Raw genomic sequence first — 27,154 nt, 5'->3', positions numbered from 1 at the left:
TGGAAGCCACTTGTAATATAGGCAAGCCAGAGTGAACAATTGCACACCCACCAAGAAGGGGGAACAGAGAACATGAGGAACAGAGAACATCTTGATGGGTGATTCCCACCCTCCAATCAGGGATGCAGGAACAAGTTCTTTCAGCTTCCTGTCTTCTTGGTGGGAGTCACCCTTCTGCTCAGTTAAGGTAACTCCACACGCAGTAATAACCCTAGTCTATATAGAAGAAAGAACTCTGAACAATTAAACAGGAAGCATAACAATTAAATAAGAAGCATAAGATCAGTAGAGGACAACAGGAAAAATGTTAACAAGTGAAGAGACAGTATATAGATAGGCAGAAAGTGAAGTTTATGATAATGACTTCAGGAAGGCCCAAGATGTCCTCTGTTCCTCAGAGGAGAAGATCCTTCACAGTGAGTATCCAATGGTCCATTCTCCCTCTGAGGCGGAGGACATCTTCATGGGATCTCCCAAAGCAGTGTCCTTAGTTTGTGGATGAGTCATCGTCTTCCAGTTGCAGTATATGTTGGAGAACCCTTCTGCTGGATGCTGCATTTGCAGTCATATAAGTTGAGCTTGTAGTGCTTAACGAAGGTAGATATGGAGGAGCAGGTGGCTGCCCTACAAACCTCTTCCACTGTGGAGTGTCTAGCAAAAGCTGCATTGGTTGCTGCACTGCACACAGAGTGTGCCATGATTTCTACTGGAACCTCTTTGTATCTTGTATGCCTCGATGATACAGGCTCCGATCGTCCGCACACGTTGGATAATGCACTTCCAATCCTCTTTATAGATCATTTGGAATAGATTTTTTGCGTGCGGAACAAAAAATCCACCTCAAACAATTGATAAAGTGCATTGAAAGTGCATTATCCAACGTGTGCAGAATCAGCCAGAGATGAACAAAGAGGTAGTTTTTCTAAGTGGTTCTGTTTTGGATATGTAAGTTTTTAATGAGCACCTCACGTCCAGCATGTGCCAAGCTCTCTCTTTGAGATGAGAAACAGAATGAAGGAAGGCATTAGAGATGGGAACAAAATGAACTACAGAACAAAATTCCGTACGGAATGGCCAGCTCGTAGCCAAAGAACCACACATTCTGTGGGACCGTGTTTTTCTGAACCAAACAAACTTTTCTTACTGTTCTGTTGCCGGTTTGAACACTTCTAGCGCCAAACACTCCCTCGCCCAGGCAACAGTGGCAGTTTTTAGCTTGCCCCCAATCTGAGGCCTCCAGGCTTGATTGGCAGCTGTCCCTGCCAACTAGAGAGCTCTCTCTCTGGCCTATCCAGCCTGAAAAAGGGGGGGGGGGTAGAATCTCCAAGGCAACTGAGGAGATGGGCCTTCAGCACCATGGTAACACCAATCTCTCCCTTCCAAAACCATGTTAGGCAGATTTTTCTGCCAACCAGAGTGCTCCTGTGTTGTTCAAACATCTTGGCTTTTTGCATAAATAGGGGAAGCCGTGTGATTCCTGGTTTGAGTTTCTCCAGAGCAGGAGAGGGAGAGGACGGAGAGCTTGCTGGTTGTAGTATTGGGAACTTGGGAGGGATCTTTGGCCTGCACTTCTGGCTGCTGGAAAAGGGGCTGAAAAGCCTCTTTTCTTTTCTCTTGCTGCCTTTCTTAGTGGGGGGGGGGGTGTTTGGGGAAAGGGTGCTTTTTCCTTTCTCCCCCCCCCCATCCTAGTCTTAGCTTCCCCGCCCCCCCCCCAAGCCTAGTCTTAGGCCTTTGAGTACAACCGTGGTCTTCTTGCTTGACCAAGATTTTTATTTGTTTCTATTTTTCTCCTTCCCTGCTTTTTGGAGGCTCTCTTCTGGTTTGGTTTCTGGGGGTTTGCTCCCCCCTAGAGAGCTTCACTTTTATTTGCTTTTATTTCTCTCTCTGCTTATTGGAAGGTCTCAGTTCTGGTTTGTTTTGTGGGTCCTCTCGCCCCAGGGAGCCTGACCTTTCTGTGAGCTCTCTGTGTGCATTTGTGTGGTGTAGTGTAGTTTTCCCTTTTTCTGCACACCCCTTTAGCGCCCTTTAGTTATAGAACTTTGGGGCTCTTAACATGGAGATTTGTATTGCAATCTTCATGAAACTTGGAGGATGGCTGGAGGAGAGCCTACTAAAAACTCCTTTCCAGTTTGGGCTCTCTGAGCATGAAGGGGGCTGTCCTGGGGCCCCCCAAACCCCGAACCGGTTCAGAAATTGAGTGAGTTTGTTATGTTCGTGTTCCATGGAAAATGACAAACCACAAACCGAGCGGTTTGGGTTTTTTCATTCCGTGCCCATCTCTAGTAGGCATATTTCCTGAAACTTATGGAACTGAGAGTTGACCTTAGGGACAAAGGACAGATCTGGTCTCAGTACCACCTTGTCCTGATGGAATACACAGTGCTCCGGGCTGGTGGACAGGGCACCCAGTTCTGACACTCTCCTAGCTGAGGTGATTGCTGTGAGGAATAAGATCTTCATGTGTAACAACTTGAGTTGAACTTCCTTTATGGGCTCAAAAGTTGGTCTGGTGAGAACTGACAGAACCGTGTGTAGGTTCCAGGTCAGGAACCTGTGCATCTGTGGAGGATACTTGAGTTTGGTGCCCTTGAGGAATCGACAAATGTGAGGGTGTCTTGAGAGACTAACACCCTGGTACAGTGGCAGCACAGTCACTAGAGCTGCTACCTGGCATCTCAGGGTAGATGACCTGAGGCTGCTAGAATGACCATCTTGTAGGAAAGAAAGAATTGTTTCCACCGTAGGATCAATGTAGTTGGCCTTCTTTCTTTAGCACCAACGTGCAAAGGCCTTCCAGGATGTACAGTCTACAGCCTGTTTGTAGACTGCCTTCTGGATGCAAGTAGTGTGCTGATGTCCTCTGGGGAGGACAACTTATCTATTCTATATTTATTGATGAGAGAATATACTGATTTCCAGGTGGCTGCCTTAATGATAGTTTCTAACCACTACGGGATTTACAGGCTGCTGATGTCACTACTTCCTTTAGTGAGTGTGCCCCAACGTCTAGGGGCATCTCCAGACCTCTGGCTTGACATGTCTGAATTATGTACCCTCTGTTCAACCTACTTAGCCAAGAGAAAAGGACACTCTCTGTCCCAGGCAGGCCTCCTGAAAACATGCAACCAGTGTCCCAGACTTATGAACACTATTTAGCCCTGCCCAAGTAAAATCTTACATCTCTACCTATATCAAGGTAGTGAGATTCCCTTTCCTTCCCATGCTTTGGGTTAGGTTAGAAGTAGGGACGTACTCTCTCTTATTTCCTATGAAAATGTGTTCACCTTCGAAAAAAGGCTGGTTCTGTTTATAAATTGCTCCACCATCTTTAAGGAAAGGGCATGGATCTCTATCTACTTCTGTTGCCTGCCATTCTGACACTTGTCTATCTGATTTTATTTCCATCTGAAGATGGTTTTACAGGTCAATTCCTCTAAGGGACATGAGATCCTAAGCTCAAAGCATCTTTTGGATAATGCTCTCAATACCAAATTAAGATTTCACACAGGAAAAAATGGCAAGTTCTTGGAGAGGGCCTTCCCTGCCGCCAGCATCGCACAGGAACTGCTGGTTGGCAGAGAAGGCCGCCACCGCCCGAGGCCAGCGGGCAGATGGGAGGGCCTTCTCCAGCCAGTGTCAGATAAGTGGCGGTGGGGAGGAAACGTTGGGAATGGAAAATTTAAAGGGCCCTGCCACTTGCAACAGGGCCCTTTAAACTTAACTCCCAAGCCCCCTGAAGCTTCCTGAAGCATTATGAATGCTTTGGGAAGCTTTGTTTCAGTATTTTGAAACAACAAAACTTTCCAAATCGGGCCCGATTCGGGTATTTTACCCAAATCGGATACCCGAAGCGCACGCCCCTATTCACTACCTGCTGTCTAAAGGTGCTGGTGTTATGACTTTTCTTCTACCCTTCTTGAAGGATAGTAATTTCCTAATTAGCTCCAAAGGTGACATGCCTCTAACCATGTACTTTTCTAGAAACCTTAATTGTTGAGATGGTCACTACCTGTTGTCTAAGGATGCTGGTGTTACGACTTTTCTTCTACCCTTCTTGAAAGGAAGGATAGTAATTTCCTAATTAACTCCAAAGATTACATGCCTTGTACTTTTCTGAAAACTTGGTAGGAATTTTTATAGACTCTGTGGAACTCTTCCTGGAGTCTAACATGGTACCAATAATGCTTCTGCTTAGTCCCACCTTATTAGTTGTTTATGTTCAACCTCCATGCTGTGAGACTTGCCGAAGCTGGTCAAAGGTGTGGTGTTTTTCCCTGAATCAATGGGCTTGAGAGGGAGGTGTCAGGGATCCATGTTTGAAAGATTCTTCACGTTTTGAGATCCTGTCTTCCTGGACCCAAAGGTTGCTATTCTGCTGGGGAGTTGTCCTGGTCTGCCATGTATACTTCTTCCAGAGATTCAAGGTGATCTTTCATCTGTATAAACATACGGTGAGCTGTGGGAAGATCCCGGGTTTCCACCAGACCCCGTCTAATGGCTCTGATTGCAAAGGGTTTACACTGTTGATCATTTCTTCTTCATCCATGTGCCCTATGTCATTCTTCCTTGGGTGTGGGATTCCCATCCCCAAAGACTTGTGTCCATGGTCATCACGGTTCTCCTTGGTTCCCTGAGTGGGATACCATTGTGGGACAGAATGAGTTCCAGCCATCGGTTGTTCTCCTGTTTGAGGATCTCTGAGAACTCAGCTATCTCGGACCTCTTGCACTCTAATACCTTGTGGTATGGTAACAGGCGTCACTGGAGTGCCCAGATGTGGCAACCTTATCTCCTGAAGAACATTCTGATAGGATGCCCTATCCCCAGCTACTGAACCAAGAGCATCACTCCTGCCTTCTGTCTCCTTAAGACCTCTGACATTGTTTCCAACTCATTGTTGTCTTTCCTGTGACAGAAAAACTTTATCTTAAGCCGTACTTATCACTACCCCCAGGTGCCATATTTACTAGGTTGGGAGACAACCTGGTCTTTTCTTCGTTGAACATGAATTCTTGTTCCCACAGACAGGCTACCATCAATTTTATCGTTTGTGTGTTTTTATCCTATTGTAGTAGGGATTCTGATGAGCACCCTGGGTGGCGTTTTCAGGTCAGAAGTAAGGGCCCGATGTTGGAAGTGCCTCTGAGAGGTCGGTGGAAGCCCAACAATCTCCTTTCTGAATGGTATTTATGACAAATTGTAGCCTTTCCATTCCAACCTTTCTTGTTCTTAGGTGTCTTGTTTTATTTGACCAAATTCTTTTGGGATCTGGGGGAAAGATCCAGGTGGCACAGAGTTGACTTCTACTGATCACAATATTCGGCACCTGCCTGCCTCTTATTATTGGCTGCCAAAAGTTTGTCAAGCATTGTGAGCACCCTCCAATCACCATCGCACCTGCTGTCTTGGTGTAGACACACTGAGTTCCCTTCTTTGGTTCTTTGGTATTCTGACCAGATTTGTTGAGGGAGAAGGTACTACCCTCCTCTTGATATTTGGTCTGCTTTTCTTTATTCAGAGCTTCTCCAGATAGGTTGATGTCATTGAAGGGAACCACAGGTTCTTCGGCTTTGGGGCAAATGGTCCACATTCCAATTCCTAAGCAGAGAGCCAAGCTACAAGTGACGCCTGACACAGGTTGGACACTTATCAGCTTCCCTCAAGTTTTGTAGGGAAATGTAGACATCCTGGTCTTGCAGCTGTAATGGAGAGCCAAGCTGTAAAACCAGGACACCTACATTTCCCATCAAAACTTGAGGTAAGCTGACATGTGTCCAACCTGTGTAAGGCGTCACTTGTAGCTTGGCTCAGCGTGTAGTGACTAGCTGCCTGAAAACCATGGTTCTTGTTAACCACAGCTTAGCATCTAAGAATGTCTAAAGACTATTGCTGGGGCTATTTTCTTAGGTTTGTCCTTTAGCTCTTTAAAGGACTTTGCTGTCCACTACAGCCAGGTCTGATACCCGAGAGAATGCAGCTCCGGGAAGAAGTAAAGCTGTTGCCAATACTCTGGAGGATGTAGTGGAAGTTCCAACTTTTTGCACCTAGTCAGCTCAAACCACCTGAGGCTGGAATCCTTAGGTAGTCCATCCTTGACAACGGGCCACACAGGATTAGACCACAAGCTGGTTACCAGGTCATCCACTGATGGTCGTTTGATCCTCTTAGTAGCCCCTGGAACCAATATATTGGACCTGGACAAGAGGGGAAAGAGTGGTTAGTTTTGCTAGTGTTTCCCTCTTAGACCTACAGGTATGAAAGGGAATCTCTGACAGGGTTATTCTTGATTTTAGGGAGGATTCTCTCCAACCCCATTGGCCTCCTTCCCCTTGGTGCTTAAAGAAGACTCCAGGACCCTCATCACCTTAGGGAACTTTCTATGATACAGCCCATGAGGAAACCTTGTTTGTATCAGGGTGATTATGTGTACTAGGGACTTTTTCCCTTCTTTTTCAAGAGTTCCCCTTTCTTCCTGGCTGAGGGAGAAAAAACTGATAGCTCTGGGTCCTCAAGTTGGAGGCTTAACCGAGATCTGTGCTCTTAATAGCCCTTGCATCTTCTTTAATCTGGGGGGGGCACCCCTTTACCATTTTGGAGTTGGACCGCACACACATTGGAATGCCCCTCTGATCTGACTGAGGCTCTAGCCGCTAGGCTATTGATTGGTGTGCCTTCAGGACCTCTTTGAATTTTTTTTTTATTTCCATCCTGGGCCATGCCAGTAGGTTTGTTAAATAATAACTACGGCTGCGACTATGTAAATAGGGGGCACTGAACTTCTATCCCCTTAGTGGTGGAAGCTGGAAGGTCATAGTTGCCTCTGCACCCATTGTCTTTTTTGGAGTTCTCCCATCCAATTGCTAACCAAGGCCAGCCCTGCTGAAAAGATCTGGATTGCTTGAAGTAACCAGGTCAGGGGCTGTGATAAGGTCACAATCCTCATCATTCTCCCATATCAGTTGGGTAGTCGAGGCTGATTTACCCAAGGTCAGCTACTGGGCTGAAGCAAATATGAGACCTGAATTAGTAGGGTGCTAGTTCATGGCCCAGTCGCTTAACTACAACATTTGCAGACACTCACTTCAGGCGTCTTTTCCTGATGGTTCCAGACCTTGAACCTTCTACCTTTTTATGAGGTGAAAGCGCACCTCCTAAGTCCCAGCTGAAAGGGAGGAGAAATAAAGGAGGGTTCCTTTTTATTTGGGGCAAGATGGCTCTGAGGCTTCTGCTCCTCCCTCCTTCCTTACGTGGCCCCCCTTTTCCTGCTGAATCAATCTTACCGCAGTTCAGTCGGGGCTGCCAGCATTGGAGCATTTCCTCTGCTGTTGCTGGAGTCTGCTCCTTCCAAGCCTGAGGGGATTCCCAATAATATCAGTCTCCATAACCGGATACAGCAGACTCAACACTGTACCTTGTGGTCATCTGAGGGGGGTGTTCCTCCCAGCTCGAAGGTGGGGAACTTCGGTGGAGTTTTGCAACTGCAGCCATGGAACCTAGGAGAACCTAGGGACCTCCGATGCTAATGCTCACCATCGCTCCGCATGAAACAGGGTTAGGGTTGGGCAGTAGGGCCTCTCTCTTCCCTTGTGAGCTCCACACTGCCTGTTGGCCTTGGCCTCCCTGAGTACTGGGATTACAGGTGAGCGCCACCTTACCCGGCTCATCTCTGGCAGTTTCTTCTTCACTGGGATTGTTGCATTCTGCAAAGCGTTGCTAACAACGTCCTGCTCAGATGGCAGGGCCAGAAAGATTGGCGATTCCAGGGACAAGCCCCTCCCCTCTGGGATCAAAATCAGCTGACCCTGCCTTCGGAGAGGAGGAGTTATATCCCAAAAGTAAGGACTGCCCCACTCCTAGAACCACTGGAGAAAAGAGTAGGAATACATGGACATTTCTCACAATACAAGGAAGTAAGCAATGAGGTCCCACAAGAATCAGTATTGGGGCCGGTGCTATTTAATCTACTCATAAACTATCTAGAACTTGGGGAGAGCAGTGTAGTGGCCAAGTTTGTAGAGGACACAAAATTATTCAGGTTATTGAAAACCAAGGCCAACTGTGAAGAGCTCCAGAAGGATCTCCATATATTGGGTGTGTGGGCAACAATGTGGTAAATGACATTAAGTGCAGGTAAGTATAAGTCGTGTACAGTGGAATACAAAAATCCCAACTTCAAGTACATGCTAATGGGGTCTGAACTCGCTGAGAATGAGAGGAAAAGAGACCTTGGGGTTGAAGAGGACAGCTCAATAAAAGTGTCAATCCAGTGTTCCACAGTAGTGAAAAAGGCAAACTATGCTAGAGATTATTAGGAACAGGACTGAAAATAAAACAGCCAATATTATAATTCCCCTCTATAGATTTATGGTGTGGCCTCATTTGGAATACTGTGTACAGTTCTTGTCATACCTCAAAAAGAACACTGCAGAGCTGGAAAAGGTACAGAAGAGGGCAACCAAGATAATTAAGGGATTGGAGCACCTTTCCTATGACGAAAGACTAAAGAGGCTGGGACTGGAGCACAGGGTAGAGAAAGTGGATAGAGAGAACTTTTTTTCTCTCTTCCAAAATACTCAAGGGCATCCAATGAAACTGATGGGTAGATACAGGATGGACGAAAAGAAATACTTCTTTACACAACATGTGATTAAAATGCAGAATTCGCTGCCATAGGATGTAGTGATGATGTCAACAGACACAGACAGCTTTAAAAGGGGATTAGACAGATTTATGGAGGATAGGTCTATCATGGTGACTAAAAGGAACCTCCACATTCAGAGGCACTAAACTTTCGGTCACTATGTGAGACAGAATGTGAGACTAGATGGATCACTGGTCCAGTCCAATGGCACTCTTCTTATGTTAAATAACCTTGTCAAAAATTCACACTGAATGCACATGATCCCTCCAATTACCATTCTGTCTCTCACATCCCTTTTTCTGGAAAGGTGAACAAACACATGTTTTTAACTTTGCTCAGCTCCAAGCTGTTGTGGATCACAGAATATTTTTGTCCTTTATATCTATTTCTGAACTGCATGTAAAGGATATGACTGATGGAGCTGCAAAATTCTACTGGGGACAGATTAAAGGGGTTTTTCTACAAACCTGGAGGAAGTCCCAGGGTTGCAGAAAAAAATGAAATTAAAATTCCTGTAGCTTTAAGCAAAGGATGTATATGGAATTCTCAGGGACTGTTGTGTGGCACACTTGTTAGATTCAAGTTAAAATCCTGAACACAGTTATTAAGAAATGTTCCGCTATACTAATTTCCGGGTAAAGGTATTTACGATTCAACAGCAAATATTAATATGAAATGTGACTCTTAGTCTTACTGCTTTTTCAGAAGGCTAACATGATAAGCAATTTATCTTACGACAACTTTGGAAAGGTCTTGCTGATAAAAGAAGTATACTAAGGCAAAACAAGGGACTCCCCTGGAAGCAATCAAAGGAAAAGGAAAGGCAACCGCCTGCAAGAGGGTTAAAGGCAATTTCACTAATATTACTATATAAATAAATCATTTTATAAATATATTTTTTAAAAATTTAAGGTGCTAGAAGTCCTCAAATAGTGCAAGAAAAGTTACGAATACATACATCCAATAAATATAATAAATATTATACAAAAAAAAGTAATTCACAATATAAATTTTGGGAGGGGATAATTATGTCACTAGTAACAACGTACCAACTATTCTATACAAACGCCACTGGATACACAAAAACGCTATTTGGCTTATGCAACAATTCACTCTATGTTTAGTCTAATAGACAGACAGACTTTTTAAAAGCAACTTCACAGGTAAGTAATGTGACCCAAGCTGTTTTAATTAAGATGATGTTTCTTCTTATTTTTCAGGTATGTAAAAATAAGGATGTGATGTCAGGCTTCTTCAAGAAGAGCAGAATTGCTAGCATCTCTTGGACATAAATGTGGATGGGCAGAGCCTAACAGGTGTTTGCCGGCATTATTATACCGTTTCGTATTAAAACTTTATAAAAGGCTCAAAACAATCATGACAATCAATACAGTGTTTCGCCAACCAATTTCTAGCACCCAGTTGGTGCATCCTCGATGGAGTTTTAATTTTAGTACAAATTTATATGCAGGCCATTAGATCATGTTAATGGATGATGTTCTAAGAGCACTATATAATAATTTTTTTGTAATATAAAAATTTCTAGATAGTTATGAAATATGTTTGGTCTTCATTACTGGATTTTAGGATATTACATCAGATAATGATGCTGGTTGCTCTTTTTTTAAAAAAAAAATGTAAATCTACATATCTAATCTGCTGATAAAAACACAAGTCCTCCTGGACTCCAATTCAAACAGTGACCAACCAGATTCCTCCAAAAAAAAATGTTTGTAAAGGGCAAGAGGCCAACAGGTCTCCCCTGTCTGTTCCCAGTGTGCAGTATGCAGTTCCATGGTAGTGTGAAGATTTAAACCCAGGTTTATTACACCACACTGACCTACCTTTTGCATAATTAAAATAAGGCCCCTATGCCTAAAGATTATGCATATTCAACTAGTAGGTAAATTGAATAGTGAACAAAAAGAATGTAAATCCCACTCTTGCATAACTGCCTATCAAATAGTAGATTTTAGAGAATACTTTAGGCCTTTCAGAAGTATTTGTTTCTTTAAAAAGCTACTATATATACATAAGCAAAACAATTATCATAAGTGCAAGAGAATTTTGATTAATCTATGTACAATGGTAGAACAAAAAGCTCACAGTCCCTAATAAATACATACTGCAAATTGTATAAATGTGTTCTGAACTTTTTCAGCATATTACTGAAGTAAACAATACAATACTTGTAAAGAATGAGATACATTCTTATTGAAAACCAAGTATCTATTATTTTTATGTATTTGCTATTTTTGGTACTTTACAATGAAACTAAATTTGAAGCCATCTAATACTTAATGTGCAGGCTTATGATTAACCGTGATTTTTACTTACCTAAATCATTAATTGTTGCTCTTGCTTTGGAAACAAAAGAGCTTACTTCACTAGAATGCATTTTGGCTCTTTCTTTAAGGTCAGCACCTGCAAGTGACATTTTACGGCCATATTAATATTAAAACTTTGTGTTCTAAAACATTAACGTATCAACCTACATTAATCATAATGACATTGTTCATACTTCCAAGAAAAACAAACCATCATTTGCAATGAAATTTAACGGCACATCTTCACATAATCACATATGTAATAAATATATGAAAATAATTTATTAAGAACCTAAAAGGAATTGTAACCTTATTGTGATTTATAATCTAAGGAGAGAAATGACAATTCTTCTGTGAAAACAGTTTAAATCTCATAACCATGGTTAGGAAATCAATAGCAACCTATGGACTTCAATCACTCATTTCTCTTCACCCTGGCACATGTATTTATTCTTCCCTACACATTCTGGAGCTAACACAATGCAGTATTATATCTGCACCAATGCTAAAGCATGGTATGGTTCACTCAAACCAGATGTTTTAAAAATAGTACAAAACGCTTGTAATTCTTTACCGTGCCTAATTCTAAAAAGGGAGATGTCAATTTGTGTAAGAAAGAGGGAGATAGTCAACTTAAATGCATTAAGTGTTTCTCATCTCCTTACCATGGTTATAAGACTGTAAATGACCTCTTCAGTGGATCGAGAAAGAGTTGGCAAAATGGAAGGAAGAGAAGGCAAATCTAAGCAAATAGATGAGTCTGTAAATGCTTCTTGAAAACAATGCAGGTTATATGTTACAACAATTTAAAATGTAAACCAGGCCAGTTCCACAGAGTGACAGTACTGAGATTAGGAACCATATTCTTTCCAATTGTTACCATACTTTTGATTGAGTCAAGGTAACAACTCAAGACAAAGACACTACCTGTGCAGGGGTGTGGGATTAGGATCACCAAGTTTGTATGCACATCCATAAAGATTGTGCCTGATGATACAATAAAACAATCGTTAAAAGCCATCACTGAGTTTTCATGGCATATACCTGACCAGGAATGAATTCCAGCACTGTGAGGATAGGAAATGGTATACATATTGATGAAATAGTATACTTACTTAAAATATAAAATACAAGAGAGGAAGAGCAGGGAAGGGATGTGCAATTTGGGTTAGTATTCCTTTTAAAATACCAAATTTAGCTGATTTGGTAAAATTCAGTATTATTGAACTCAAAAGAGAACACCGAATCAGATTTGGTATACCTGAATTAAAGTTTACCGAATTAATTCAGGTTAATTTGGTAAACTTTGGTAACAGCAGCTGGGTTATTCCTTTGCTGTTCCTCTGCTAAGGAACAGCAAAGAAACACAGTTTTCTGCCTTTTTTAATGCTGGGAGGGGGGAGAAGGAGGAGTGAGGTAGAAGCAGAAAGTAGAGGGAAGGACGAAGGGAGGAGGGAGGGAGCTCTCTTCTCAATCCCTGCAGGAGCTCTCCTTCTCCGGCCAATGGGATTCTCTAGAATGGGAGTGCATTTTTTAAACTACCATGCAAGGAGTTGTCAGGCTTGCCGTAGAGCAGCCTCCATTCTGTGCACACTGACTGCCTAGAGAGATATGACACACTGTCTGCTGCTGGCTGTGGACTCTCTCTGTGGTCTGGCCTGGGCCTGGGCAGATATGGACTCAATGTGGACTGCAAATGGATCCTGCTGCCCAGTGAGTGGATTCCTGCCGCTGCCTGCTGAGAACTGCTGCTGCACCTGGAGGACTTTTGTTGCAGCCTGGTTTGAGAGTCATAGACTTACTGGTTCTTTTCTGTTTTGGTGGGCACGGGGTTGGCCTCGTGTCTGGGAGGGAAAGGGGTGGGGGGATGGTTTTTTAAGTTTGCATTTTAAAATCTGATTTTTTGCTGTGGGGGTGCAGTTTGGTTTGGCTGTTGTGTGAGGGGAATGTTTTGGTTTAACTTATAGTTAGCATTCATTTTGCTGTTCTTCTGGGGTGGGGTTCTTCTGTTTTATTGTGTTGTTGGGGTGCTTTGTTTGTCATTTTATATAGTCCCTTCCTACCTATTAGATTCACTTGTTCTTCTGGGGTGTCCTATGTTTTCCCCTGTAGTGGGTGTTTTGTTGCTGTACATTTTTGCTGGTTCTTTGGGGGGGGGCTGTTTTCCCCTGTCGTTGGGATTGCTCTTTCTTTGGTTTGTTTGGTGTTTCTGTTCTCTGCTGGCACAGAGGTTTGACTTGGTATGTTGGTTGGTTGTTCTTCTTTTGGGCGGGTGTTTGTAGTGGTGCAGTTTGGTTCACTTTTACCTAGTGGTGTTTGGGTGTACTTGGGTATTCAGAGAGGATTGTGTGAACAACATTTAAAAAGTCTCCTCAAGATAGACTAGTTGTAGGTCTTGTAAAACAAAACTCAATTAGCTTTTAGGGAGCAACAGAATCCCCTCTCCCTCTTTAATAGCCTTGTGTAGGAATTAAGAAGCATTCAGGTATGTTCGTGTTCTACTCAAATTCTACAGATAAACAAAATCGAAAAGAGTCCAGTAGCACCTCTGACGAAGAGAACTGTGATTCTCGAAAGCTTATGCTACAGTAAACTGGGGGTTGGGCAGTTTAAAGGGCCCTGCAGCTTGCAAGCCACAGGTCCCTTTAAACTATCAGCTGGCAGACGGCAAGGGGGGATCCCCCCGCTGCCTGCCAGCTGATAGTTTAAAGGAACCTGCCACTTCTAAGCCACAGGGAAAGTTTGTATGGCCATTTTCCTGGGGAAATGGCCATTTAAACAGCCCCTGTATGACCCAAACGAACCAGTAGACTAGTTCGTGGAATTATGTGGAAATGAGCTTCCACGAACCACTGGTTCGCGAACCAGCCTGGTTCATGCATTTTTTTGGGTCGTAATTCGATTCATGTACATCTCTAGTCACAACAATTAATCCAAGCATGAAGAGACTTTAAAGTGTATGCACTTACAACTCTTGCCACACCTTTATTTCACTTACAAAACACATGACTAAATTGTTTATACAGTGTTTCAAGTATGCAAATATGTACGTGGCCCATAATTATTTGCCTTTGGAAAGCATAACTGTTTATCAATATACACAACACAACCATGAAGATTTTGTATCCCACAATGTTTTTTTCTATGTTTTAAATAGTAGTGGAAATAAGTTCTGGCATACAACACTTTGCCTCAAGAACTTGCAAGCACATACTTTCAGCCTAGTCCTATATTGTTGACCTTTATTATATGTATATTTTGGCCCATAAATAAAAGCAAATTTCAGTAAGCAGCATTTGGTTTTACTAACAGAATTTGACTGATAAATTCCAAGTGAAAAATACTCTCCAAAAAAGTCTGACCATCTTACAATAGGAGCAATTGTTCCATCATTCTGAATAATTTACTGTACAGAACCTTATTTCATTTTATAAAACAGAATAGCAGATATATGTTTAACATAGAAGTTTCCCCAAAGGCTGAATTTTGTGAAATGGCTTTTAGATTATCAGTCATTTTTACTGATTACAGATTTTCAAATACATACTAGTATTAGAATTAGTAAAGTTAAATCTGCATACCAGCACAAAATACCCCAGGAACTTCACTTCGGCATATAACCGTCCGTACTTTTTTGTCACTTTTCAAAGCTTCCAGAACTTTTGATATCTACAGAGAAAGGGTGTGCAAGTTATCCACGCTTATCTTCAGTGTTTACATTCTCAAAGATGAAAGATTTATCCACTTACCATTTTAATAACATTTTTATTAAGTGCATTTTTTGAATGTGGTCTGTTTATTCCAAGTACTACAATTCCTACACATAGGAGGAAAAATAACATGAATCAGTTAACTGTATAAAGAGTTTTAGTGCCACACATTCAAAATTGCATATGTTACCCACAAAGAAAGATACATCCTGATCTACATATTATTATGCATTCAACCAGAATATTTCTAAAAATAATACTGACTTATACCAATAACTGCTCAAACCAGTCAGGAAATAGATTTTTTCCTCAAAATATGAGTGATCTTGTTTTTGAATAGCTTTTAATGATTTCTTGATCTATAAATAATTATGAATTCCTTCTTTGGTATCAATTACCTCCAGGTTTATATTTCTTCTGTTTGGATTTATAATTCGATCAGATATTCAAATTAGTGCAGCTGCTCGACAATACAGTTTAATATTTGGTACCATTAACCCTCCTTGGTATTTTTTTTTTCATCTTGTAATATTTTAAATCTTATTCTTGGTTTTTCCCATTCCATAAAAAATCATTTTCTCATCTATATGAATAATAACATTTGGAACAGGATGTTCAGTTTTGGTAATATATTCATTTTAACAGCAGAGATTCTTCCTAGCCACAAAATATTCAGTTTTTCCCATCTTTGCAGATTTTCAGTAATGCTTGTCCAAACTTTTTGATAGTTATCTTTATATAGTTATCATTTTGTCCCATTATATTTATTCCCAAATATTTGGTTTATTCCCAAATATTTGATTGGCTAAGAATATGGTATCAATGCTAAAATACATTAAGTCTGCCAACTTCACCACTGGCATCTCTAATTGATATTATTATATGAAATAAAACAGATTCTATAAATTATGACTATATGACGGATAAACAAGAGGGAAAAAACATGGCAAGAAATTCAAGATCAAGGAAAAAACATTTAATGGTTGATGTATTATCAAATGGTGTCTAAGCTTAAAGATCAACTATCCAAAGAAGGTGTCCAGTTAAGAGAGAAAATAGTGTTTGAACAAATAATCATGAGAGATTCAAAACACATATTAGAAATAGTATATAAAATCTTATTGTAATATGCCACAAAATCAGAACAAGTAAAAAACTGTATGATAAAATGGATGCAAAACTTCGGAGAAAATATACGTAATGAGCCAGTGGACTAAAGAAATCAAATGTACAGAATGTCAAATATTAAGGGAGAATTGGTATAAAATGTTCTTCAGATAGTATATTATTCCTAAGGACAATGCAAAAGCTAATAAGAATTACAGTGAAAAGTGCTGGAAATGTCAAAATATAGGTGCAACATTCTAACACATGTGGCGAACATACAAGGAAATATTGGATAGAAATACACAAAGAAATGCAAAGGATACTAAAGTGTTGTCTTGTGTTGAACTCTAAAAATCTGTTATTAAATATTTTATCAACTAATATTATAAAAATACATAGTGAACTGTTTAGATATATGGTGACAGCAGCAAAAGTAGTATATGTAGCAAAATGGAAGGCAGAATGCTGTCCAGATTTGACAGAATGAATGAATAAGCTATACGAATATGAATCAATGGCAAAATTCACATCTTACATACATAATAGGCCAATCCTAGAATTTCAGAGAAAATTGAAAGCTTTTTTTGATCATGCAGTCGAAAATTAAGAATAACTAAGAACAACTATCAGTAAAATAAATTAGTTATCAAATTTGTAATTAAAATGTTGAATATACATGTATCTTAATATAAATAAGTATCATTGTATCGCATAGAAAATGTCTTAAGAAATTTAATAAAGGGGATGGTGGGGAGAAACAGCATTTTATATAATTTGTTATATATAACTATCTCTGATTTATATAACTATGTTATACAATCCCTTTTTTCTTTCTGTATCCTCACTTACTATTATTTTGGCTTTCAAAATAAAAAAATTATATTGCACTATATTTGTAAAGTTAAATAAGGAAATATATTTTTATTAGAAAAAATTAGAACAAGGAGGTTTCTCTTTTTTGTGAAATTATTAAAATATGTACGGGGAAAGCTTGTAGTTAGGCTAGTGGAACATCATCAAACAACAACACAATGAGTTTCTCTACACGATACTTTACACAAGCAGGGCCGGCACCACCATTGAGGCAGTGAGGCGAGCGCCACAGGCACCGTGGGGCCAAAGGGGGCAGCGGAGGGGGTGCCAGGAGCGGAGACGTGCGCCACAGAGCTGGCATGCCTGGCCCGCAGCTGCTGCTGCAGCTGGCCAGCCATACACTCCCGGCCGGGCGCAGCCGCTGTGGGCCAGGCACAGCAGGCGGCCGGGGCGGCATGTGGAGCTTGGGCAGCCTCCTCACGCTGCCCCAGCCACCCGCTAGCCAATGGCCCCGGCTTTGCTGCGTGATGACGTCATCCCATGACAGCACGCGCCCAGGAGAGTGGCCACAGGCACCAGAAACCCTGGCACCAGCGGTGTACATGACGATGCTCAAGTGAAGGGAGATGCAATGTTATTCAGAGGCTCTGTTAATTTCCCCTCTCCTCAGGAGAGTAGTTTGAGAAGATAGAGCCAGATCACTCCTCAAAGGGTTTATTAATTTCATCTAATTAACTTGACAGGAGTTTGGGACAGCCAAGCAACATGAGCAGCCCTTACCCAGTGGCTGGGTCTAATAGTACAAAACTTTAGTGGAACCTTGGTCTCCATACTGGACTATCTGGAAGCTAACCACATGCAATGTTTGAACCAGGGACAACATGCATGCTAACCATCTCTTATTCGTTTTTAAAAATAATTTTTATTGGAATACAAAAAGAAAAAAATAACAACTGCAGGTGTATACATAAGCTTCTATAAAAGTTTTGCAAATCTTTAAAAATAAGTCCACATCAATTATTATTTCTAGGCCATATGTTCAAATAGTGATTAAATAAAGTCCTCAGTCCATTGAATTAAGGTGGGCTTTTGTCCTGCCATTGTTGTAATATGAGTCTTTATACTACAAGAGAACGGAGGGCCCATTTTCACTGACCTACCGATTAGCCTCTGAGAGACAAATAGTTTAAAAGTACATAAGCATCTTCAAAAATCAATGAATACTCTAATAATAATTTCTTAATAATAACTTCCCCAAAAGACCAAATAAGTAGACACACCCATATGTTTATGATATATTAAGTATATGACCACTTAAATTTCAACAAGTTGATCACTGATACACATCTTTAGATTTGGACATAGGGAAAATCTTAAATCTGTCTTTATGTGGTAAATACTCCCAATGAATATTATACCTCAGATTATATAATTTGCATAGAATTTCTTTCCATACACCTTTTAGATATATTCAAAAAATTAATACTTTATTTCAGAAATTTACAGCCTCAGATTTCTTTAAAGACGATCCAACTCCCATTTAATGAAGGATTTTATTTTCCTGATCTCGTTTTATTTATCATTTATTTACCTTATTTATACCCCACGTTTTCTCCTCAATGGGGACCCAAAGTGTCTTACATCATTCTCCTCTCCTCCATTTTATCTTCACAACCCAGTGAGGTAAATTTAACTGAGAGAGTATGACTGAGAGAACTTCCATGGCAGAATTAGGATTTGAACCTATGTCTCCCAGATTCTAATCTTATTGAGAATTGTTACTCTCAGTTGGATCATCCATTTTGGGCTCTTTTGGAGGCTTCCTGTCTGGTGGTCCTGTTTAAATGCAATGCATTAGGGTTGGTTTACGCTAAAACTGACCATTTTTTCCTGCAATTTCTGCAGGTAGAGAATCATGGTGCACAATATCACAACAATACCAATTTGACCCATTTTCACATGCCAAATTAATATTATGCTCCAATCGAGATTGAAAAATTGGGAAGAAATCTTTTTTATGGAAGGCTTGAACAGATAGAAAGACATTTACTCTGGATCAACTGACAAGTTTTTGTCATTCTCAGCTGAGATCCAGGCATGTCTTGTCAACTTTGGTTGAATGGCAATACTAACATCTGTTGGTATCTAAATACAACCTTTCAGTATTGTCCCTCACTCCTGGAAACTTTCATTGAATCAACACAGAAAATGAAACCTGTAATGTTCATTTATAAATACTTGATATCAATTAATAACTATGATCTGCAAAGTTGTAGGAATGAATGGAATAAGGAGTTAGATTGTCCCAATTTTGCCAAAGTAATGGGATAATGCTTTAAACTTGATACCTACTGTTTCTACAGTTCACTTTTTCAGATACTTAGCTGACTCACGAAAGCTCATACCCTACCACAAAATTTGTTAAATCTTATAGGTGCTACTGGACTCTTACTCTTTTCTACTGCTACACAGACAGACTAAAAGCTACCCATCTTGATCTATCTCCATGGAAGGAACCACATTTAGTCATACAGAATGGAAATCTATTGAGTATGGTACAGTGCTCCATAAGGCAGGGGTGCTTTGTTTCCTTTGTCCTTCTCTTATTCTGTTTCAAAGGTGGGGCAAATTGACATTAGGAAGGCACACCAGCATTAGTTAGGTGTTTTCATATATGGGCAGTTTGAGGACATCACTGGCCCAATCCTGATTCATGGGTGAGAACAATGTTGTTATGGCGTCCAGTGTAGTTGCTATGCTATCTGCTCCTTGGGATTCTTCTTCTCCGTAAAGACAGCAGGAATTAGCACCACACCAGCATACAAGGCTTAGGACAGGACTGTCCATGCTACTTGGCTTTGGCCTTATGCAAAACAGAGTTACTAGTGTTGCTGCTTGACAGCACACTTCTTAGAGGGGCTATTTTTATCGTTGGATTAGTTGTGGGTCCTACAAGAATAACAGAACACAAGAGATGTTGTGAGAAGTTTTAACATCACATATGCCCAATATCTCTCAAATGTTCCACTGTCAAGAGATGACTCTTGATCCATATTCCATATGAAGCTATGGTTCTTGTATTGTTTTAGTCAATTTTTTCCCTTGGAACTCATTTGATCAAAAGGTCTTGTCCTTAAGCACTTTAAAAACAAAGACACGCTTTTTGCTTTGAAACAAAGAAATATTCCTATTTCAAGTAGTTTACCTATTCACAGGAAAAGGCTATTTTATAAAACATAGAAGTAACTAAAGGAGAAATGAAAGGTCTTGTTTTTGAAGGAGTACCTGAAAAATAGTAGGTTGGTAGATGGGTTTCTATTCCTGTCTCTCCCTTACCTGAAACTTTCAGGCATCAACAGTCACAAACATAGTGACAAGGGGCTATACATTTGAAGATGTATACCACCAATCAGCCCTATAGTTTGTACACCCTTAATAACAGAAAGCATGCAACTATTAACTTTCCAACAGCCTAGCAGATGTTAAGGAAAAGATTACAACCTTTACCACAACTTTTCATGTGGGGAGTTTCAGGAAGTCACTGGTGTTCAGCCTTCTATATGCATACTTTACCACAGCCTTTCTATTTTAGATTAGTAGAATACTGTGTCACAGCACCTCAACAAACAGAAATCAAAACTCCACTTTCTCCCAATACTTATAAAACTGAATTAGCCTGCCTTAACGACAAGAACTTCAGTCTTTCATTAATCACAGCGTGATTGTTGTGGGGATAATAATAACATACTTTGTAAACCGCTCTGAGGGGGTGTTAAGTTGTACTGAAGTGCAGTATATAAATCAAATGTTGTTGTTATTATCAGAACTATGTCAAAGCCAGAATAATTAACTGGGTTAGCATGAGCCACACAGCTACATATTTAACAGTAAAAAAAGCATTTGGGGTCAGATGAAAGCAATCCGAACCAGGTGACTAGAGGCTGAAAGAATATCAATACCAAATGTAGACTGTCACCAACTGGAACTTAGAACAATTTTAGAGTCTCCTAATCCCAAATACATGAAGTCAGCATACCTGGCTACCGTCATGAAAACGTTTAAGTAGATTAGGCTAATAAATCACAGCTATTTTGGAGTTTAAACCCACTCCAGCCCACTATTCATTCATTTGGAGCATATTTCCAAACACACATTTGAATGATACTTGTCAGATTTAACGTTCAAGATTTTAACTTTCAAATATAACACATAATGAAAAGCTAATGTTTGAAACATAGTCTGGCGGTCTGGTGTTCTTAAACAAGGAAAAGTCTCCCTGGCAAGGATGCCTAAGTACTCTCAGGCTTCATAAACAAGAATCCGGCACAAAACTGGATATAAAGGTAGGATGGTCCACTGGCCTGGAGAAAATCGTCTCGTCTTTTTAAAACAGGCTAAATTTACCTCTATGTCACGGCAGTACTCAGCCGCCTATTTCCAGATTTTTTTTTCTCTCTGTTAGCTGGCAACGCCACGCGTGAAGAAAGGGGGAGAAGACACGACTAAGTTAAGATGACAAGCAACCCGATAACACAGAAGAAATTCCACGGGAGGTGGGGAGGAGTACAGATAGAGCCCCCACGAAGAATAAAGTTTAATCATAGTGAACCGTGGGCGCGCAGACTCGAGCCGAGAAACTGTTGCGCATGAGCGTGGGAGAGGAGACGGCCCGCGTCAGCGCGGTGATTTACCCCACCCCCGTCCGGCAATTTAAAGGGCCACATGCCCTGTGAACCGTCAGCGGATTTGACAAGCAGCCAGCGCGTAGCCTCAGAAAAGTTGCCTCTCCCACGATAGGGCAAGAGTTCGCCTGTCCGATGCGGCGGCCGAGGCAGCGGAAACGCTTCCCTCAGGGATAGGCTACGTTTCCTGCAGGTGGCCACAAAGCCCCCAGCCCTCCGGCCTGCCGACGTTACCTTTGTGCTCGTCGTCCAAATACCGGACTCGCAACTCCTCCTCCCCCGCTTTCGCCTCAGAACTGTAGCCTCTCACGGCCGAGCAGCACCCTCGCGCCGGCCCCCGCAAGCTGCCCAGGGAGGACGAAGCGGCAGAGTAGGAGAGTGTGGCGGCAGCCGCCATCGAGGCCAACCGGCCTCGACGCTGAAGAAGGCTCAAGGCCGCCGAGACTGTTGCCGCTGACACCGCCATGTCGTGTGTTTACAAGCGCGCCAAGCCAAGCTGCCCCTGAATCCGTCCCTCCGCTTCCCGGCGCAACGCCATGTGACCCGTACGTGCCGGCGCAGATCCATCTTGCCGTGTGCTCAGAACGGCGCGCCATTTGACTGAGCGACGGCGAACGTTTGTAACCGCCCCCCCCCCCCCGGAGACAATGAACGGTCGCGAAACTGGCACGTACTCAAGCCGCTTGGCTCCGTTCTAGGAAATCTGGGCCTGCCGAAAGCCTCCAGAACGTTTCATTACATTGAGGCTGCGGTCTTAACAAGGCGTTCCTACGAGGAAAATCCATTGAATTAAATAGATCTTACTTACTTTCAAGCAGGTCTACTAAGCATTGCTCCTTACATTATGGAAGTATGTGGTTGTTGTACAAAGAATTTCCTGACATCAAACACAGCAAAACAGATTTATACAGCAACAAGTTCGGCTTCCCTGTTTTTTTTTAAAGTAGCATTTTCAGTTCTATATCTGATTTTCTATATCTCGTGTGTTTCAAGCCATAGATTGGTCTTAAACAATTTGTTTCTTTTCTGCCCTAATGTTTCCACCTATTCTAATAGGTACTTTTAAATAAAAGAACTCAAGAAGAGCCTTTCTGAATGAAATCATCCAGTGTAAAGTCAATTTGATGTTTTCATCGACAACACTGCCTATTTTTATGTAACTATTTATTTACTTATATTTATTTTCATTATAGTCTGCCTTTCTCTTAAAGGTGGATTAACTCAGTCTGCAAGGGTCAAATGAAAGTGGGAACCGCAATGTCCTTCAAGATCTTTGCCTTCCCAACTAGCATCACTTCTGTCTTCTCTGGATTGTTTCAATTTGTTCACTTTCAGTCAACTGATCACAGCTGTCAGGCAGCAGCTTAAAACCTCTACTGCATCACCAGGGGATTTGGTAAAGAGATATAGAGCTGGATGTCATCTGCATATTAATGACATCCAGTTCCATAGCTGTGAATTATTTCTCCTAAAGGCTTTACGTAAAGGCTGAATAATATGGGGGATAAGATTGTACCCTGTGCAGCCCCACAGGATAACTCTCAGTCTGAAGACAGCTGGTCTCCAACAGCAACCCTGTGAGTCTGTTTTATGATTTAAACCAGTCCAAGACCCTTCCCTCACTTCTGCCTCCAAATGCCTCAACTGGATGGCATGATTTACTGCGTCAATTGCAGATAGATAAAAGTTTGTAGCTTTTCTTAATAATAATGTAGGTCCTCTTTCTGATTAACATCTTCTCTTGTTATATAATAAACTACTGGAAAAGTCCTGCTGGATTTTACTGTTTTCGGTGTCATAGTGCAGTATTCAAGATGCCCGACATCAACTTCTCCACTGGCATTTCAAGTATCTAACAAAAAGAACTGATTCTCGAAAGCTTATACTAAAGTTGGTTAGACTTAAAGGTGCTACAGGACTTTTTTCTGTTTGCTAGTACAGACTAACACGGCTAACTCTTCTGGATTTCAAGTATGAGTCAGAAGATCTGGGCAAAAGCAAAGTTTTCCATATACAGGACTCCTTCATTGTTCACTGTGGTTTTACTTCATCCCACTCATTTTCACAGCAAAAATAGCAGAAAAGACTTTTCCAAAAAAGCATATTAACTTTCTTTTAAATATTTTGGAAGTTACAGAAATTGATATCAAATCTTACTGAAACCCACAAGCATCCAAGCTAACATTGCCAACTGGCCCAAAGAGGATGTTTGGCAAGGAAACATTGAATAGGAACAGTTCACAGAACTACAGGGGAAATTTTCACTGGCTGACATGCATCTTCTAAAGAAAAGGTAAAGCCAATGAAACTCCCTGCTACTTATACTTCCAACTTGCACTTTCTCCCACTGATTCAATCCTAAAATGAAGATAGGGGGATAAGGCACTAATTAGTTCACCATTTGCCTGTTAAACATTGCCTCCTTTATCCCATGACTCAAGAGTCAATACACCTTAGGAAAAAGGGGGTTAGAGGAAACTCTTCTTGTTCCCCTAATCGTGGAAGACTTTCAACTTGACAAAAGTCTTCCTAGTCTCCCCGGTGTGGCATCCATGGGTATCGGATATGTTTCTTGGTGGCCCACTTGTTTCACTTCTCCCATCACCAGTCTCAACAAGTGTGAAGTGAGGAATAATAACAGCTCTGCTGGGAAGAGGCACATGCTATACTTAAGGAACTTAAGGAACTTTTCAGTGGGAGGAAGGAAAAAAAGTACATGAATAGAAAGTAATTTCCCAGGTGCACCTTGAGGAGATCCTGGCTCCTTTGGTAGTGTTAGATCTACCACCTAGTGGCTCTCTCCCTCACCACCTATTTGCCTCCTCTACCTAGCAGTGCCTCCTCAGTCAGCCAATGGCCATCAGCTAGCTCTTCTGCCAGGGACCATTACACTCTGTTTTCAGCCACTCCCACCTCTCAGTTTGTCCTGTTGCATTGATAGGGTGGTGTTGGTTCTTTTCATTAGTACATTTTATTCTCCTTGTGTAACGGAAGGAAGTTTTAGGCCTTAATCCTCACTCCCTTCCTGCAGACTTCCTGCTCCAAGTTTCTCCAGGATACTGTGGGGGGTATCCCTTCTCCCCACCCCAGTTCTAGGAAAATGCAGAGTGAAATACAGAGCGTAACTAGCTTCCCTTTACTGCTCTTTTCCTGATTGATATCTTTTTTGTTTTCTGGACCGTTCTTTAGACGGGGGAGGGGGAGGAGAGACTTGGTTTAGGGCAACTGCATGTAACTACTCGACTGCCTAGCTGATAGACATACATGAAACTAAAACATTGTAATGGGACTCATTTTCCAAAGTGTGGCACGTTTGGCACTGACTAGGGATGTGGGGGAAGGAAAAGTTGGAAAGGAAAACACTGTTGCTTGCTGTAATGTATACCAGTCTTGCAAGGCAGACAAATCCATGACAACCATTTTGTGATAACCTCTGCTTCCCATGTTGTGGCAGCAGCCACTACTGTCTCAAGAATACCAAAAGCATCTTCATATTCAACAATACTGCAAAAGGCATATTAGCTAGCAAAGTCTCTCTACTTTTATCACCAGCATGATAGAGTCTTGGACTAGAATCTGGAAGACCCAAGCTTGAATCTCCATTCTATTATGGAAGGAAGCGTGCTGTGTTACCCAAATGGGGGAGGGGTCTCCTTATGAGTTGACAGAGTTGGCATTCAAGGAGATGCAGCGAGAAGGGTTAACTGGAATCTCCACCAATGTATACTAGAATTGTTGCCTTAGAGAACTCTTAAATGAATAGGCAGATGTTCTAAAGGAAAGGTTTCTTTATTAACAGTGCGATGAAAGGCAAACAAACAAAAATCATACATAGCATACACACAGTGTTGATAAAATGGGAAAGCACTCATGGAGGGAAGGAGGAAATACCCGGAGAAGCAGCAAAACGACCAGTGTTTCATGGAAAGAAGGAGCCCAATAGAACGGGGGTGCATGAGTAGGTACCAAGACACCCACACACTGAGCATGTGGCTGAATAGCCCAGTTATAGGGCAAAACATGCCCTGGAGCAAAACTGACATCTTTGCTTCCAAAAACAATACTTTAATAGTTTGTCCGGAGGTAGGACAATAAGTTGGGAAAGGTATAACATGACTATCTTTAGGTGTACTATCGGTAAAAATATAGCTTGATGACCTGATAAGAGTTGGACAGGAAGACTATCAGGTTTGCTGAATAGCTTGATTAGGATAGATTGGGTGGAGGGAGGCACAGAAGAGCATTGATGGGATTAAGCTGGGAGTCTTCTCAGGAAGCCTTGTTATCTCTGCCTCTCTCGGGGGCGTAGGGGCCCTTCAATCAGTGAACCAGTCATTCCCCTATGATTCATTGCTTGGTAACTTTCCAGTCTCCAGCCCGGCTGGCATCCACTCTGTCGGAGGCCAGGCAGTGTCGAGGTCCTCTGGCAAGGGGTTTATAATATTTCATATCCATAAACTGCCCTTTTAGTATAAGAGAGGGTCTGACTGCTAACAGCTAGCTGAGCTTGGGTCAGTCACACACTCTTAGCCTAAACTTAGGCTGGGGTGATTGTAAAGATAAAATGATGGGGAGAATGTTGTAAGCCACTTTGAGTGCCCACTGAGGAAAAAAGTAGCATGTAAATGAAGTAAAGAAATAGAGGATTTTGGACTAGTAAAAGGGTTTTTTTTCCAAATTTGGCACAGTGGAACATAATACTAGCAGATCCTTTTGATGTGGCCACTGAGGCGTAGAAGTGGGGTAGACAGGAAATAACAAACTGGCAGAAGTGACAAGGGAAAGATTAATCAGACTCAAGAAGGACCAGGAGAAGAATGTGCCACCTTCCTTAGCTCTGGTGACAACAAGATTAGTGGCAGATGGGCACATCTGTGGCCCTTTATGTTTCTCCATGACTGCAGCCCATTCCAGTCAAAGAGCACTTGATGCTAGCAGTGCTACAGTACACCTTTTAATGAATATATGTTATGCTAATCATCTGTGATGAGGGAAAGGGCTTCTAAAATGTGTAATAGTGAAAAATGTTTACTGTCTGACTCATAGCACTTGTTATTCAGATGCAGCAGCTCATGCATAGCTCACAATGTATAAATTAAAGCTGTGGTTTTGGAGTTCTTTTTCTCTTATTATCAGTGGACTCCAGGAGCTCTCTCTTGACTAGTTAGGTTCAGAAAAGTTTATATTTGCATACCACCTACCTGAACATTGAATATAGTTTCTGTTTGCCCTCTCTCTATATATAAAGACAAGTGTCCTGACTGACTCATCAATGCCCAGCCCAACCCCTGGGCCTAGAAACGTGAAATTTGGGGAGAACGTTCCTTTTGTGATGTAGGGGCTCACTAAGAAGTGATTTTAAGAAATTTGCCCCCTAAGGGGGTAAAATGGCATAAAATGTGTTTTCCCAGAGGGATACAGCTTCCCTGTGTGGCTGGCAGGCTTCTCCTCCCCTGCCAACTGCCAACTCAGCCACTCTGCCCTGATTGGGCTAGCTTTCAAGGTCATTTGCATATGAGGCCAACATTCTAAACTTTTGCTAAGGGAGTCAGTGAATGTGTCCTGAGGTAAAATGCACCTCCCAGTCTTCCCCTAAAAGTTCACTAGGGTTGCCAATCTCCCTGTGATGTAGGGTTGCCAGCCTCCAGGTATAGGCTGGAGATCTCCAGCCCCAGAGATCAGTTCCCCTGGAGAAAATGGCTACTTTGGAGAGTGGACTCTATGGTCTCTCTATGAGCAAACCAATCCTGGAAGAAAAGTAAAGAGGTGCTCACTTCCATGGAAGGTCAAGGTTCACTCAGGCATGGCCTATGATCCTTCGCTAGCTTCAAGCTGCCTCTTACCTCATCCATGCAAAAAAAACCCCGTTCAGCA

At 41.7% G+C, this 27,154-nt stretch overlaps 1 protein-coding gene across 5 annotated transcripts in view; it reads right to left on the bottom strand.

The window, feature by feature from the left end:
- The window catches only part of AUH (AU RNA binding methylglutaconyl-CoA hydratase), a 175,701-nt gene that overhangs the window by 89,293 nt on the left and 59,254 nt on the right, over positions 1-27,154 (bottom strand). The window contains exons 1-4 of one of the 5 annotated variants that reach the window (XM_054986093.1): positions 21,515-21,843; positions 14,718-14,785; positions 14,550-14,637; positions 10,979-11,065 (exon numbers count right to left, since the gene is read on the bottom strand). In XM_054986093.1, coding sequence (XP_054842068.1) covers positions 10,979-11,065; positions 14,550-14,637; positions 14,718-14,785; positions 21,515-21,746 — 475 coding nt within the window. In that variant the 5' untranslated portion in view covers positions 21,747-21,843. Of the gene's footprint in view, positions 1-10,978; positions 11,066-14,549; positions 14,638-14,717; positions 14,786-21,002; positions 21,277-21,514; positions 21,844-27,154 lie in introns of those variants that run through there. The other 4 variants (XM_054986091.1, XM_054986094.1, XM_054986095.1 and 1 more) reach the window with 4 other exon arrangements.

This window comes from Eublepharis macularius, chromosome 8 (genome assembly GCF_028583425.1).
Source record: "Eublepharis macularius isolate TG4126 chromosome 8, MPM_Emac_v1.0, whole genome shotgun sequence".
NCBI lineage: Eukaryota > Metazoa > Chordata > Lepidosauria > Squamata > Eublepharidae > Eublepharis > Eublepharis macularius.
The sequence above is the reverse complement of the archived record's forward strand: the minus strand, read 5'-3'. Positions and strand labels throughout refer to the sequence as shown.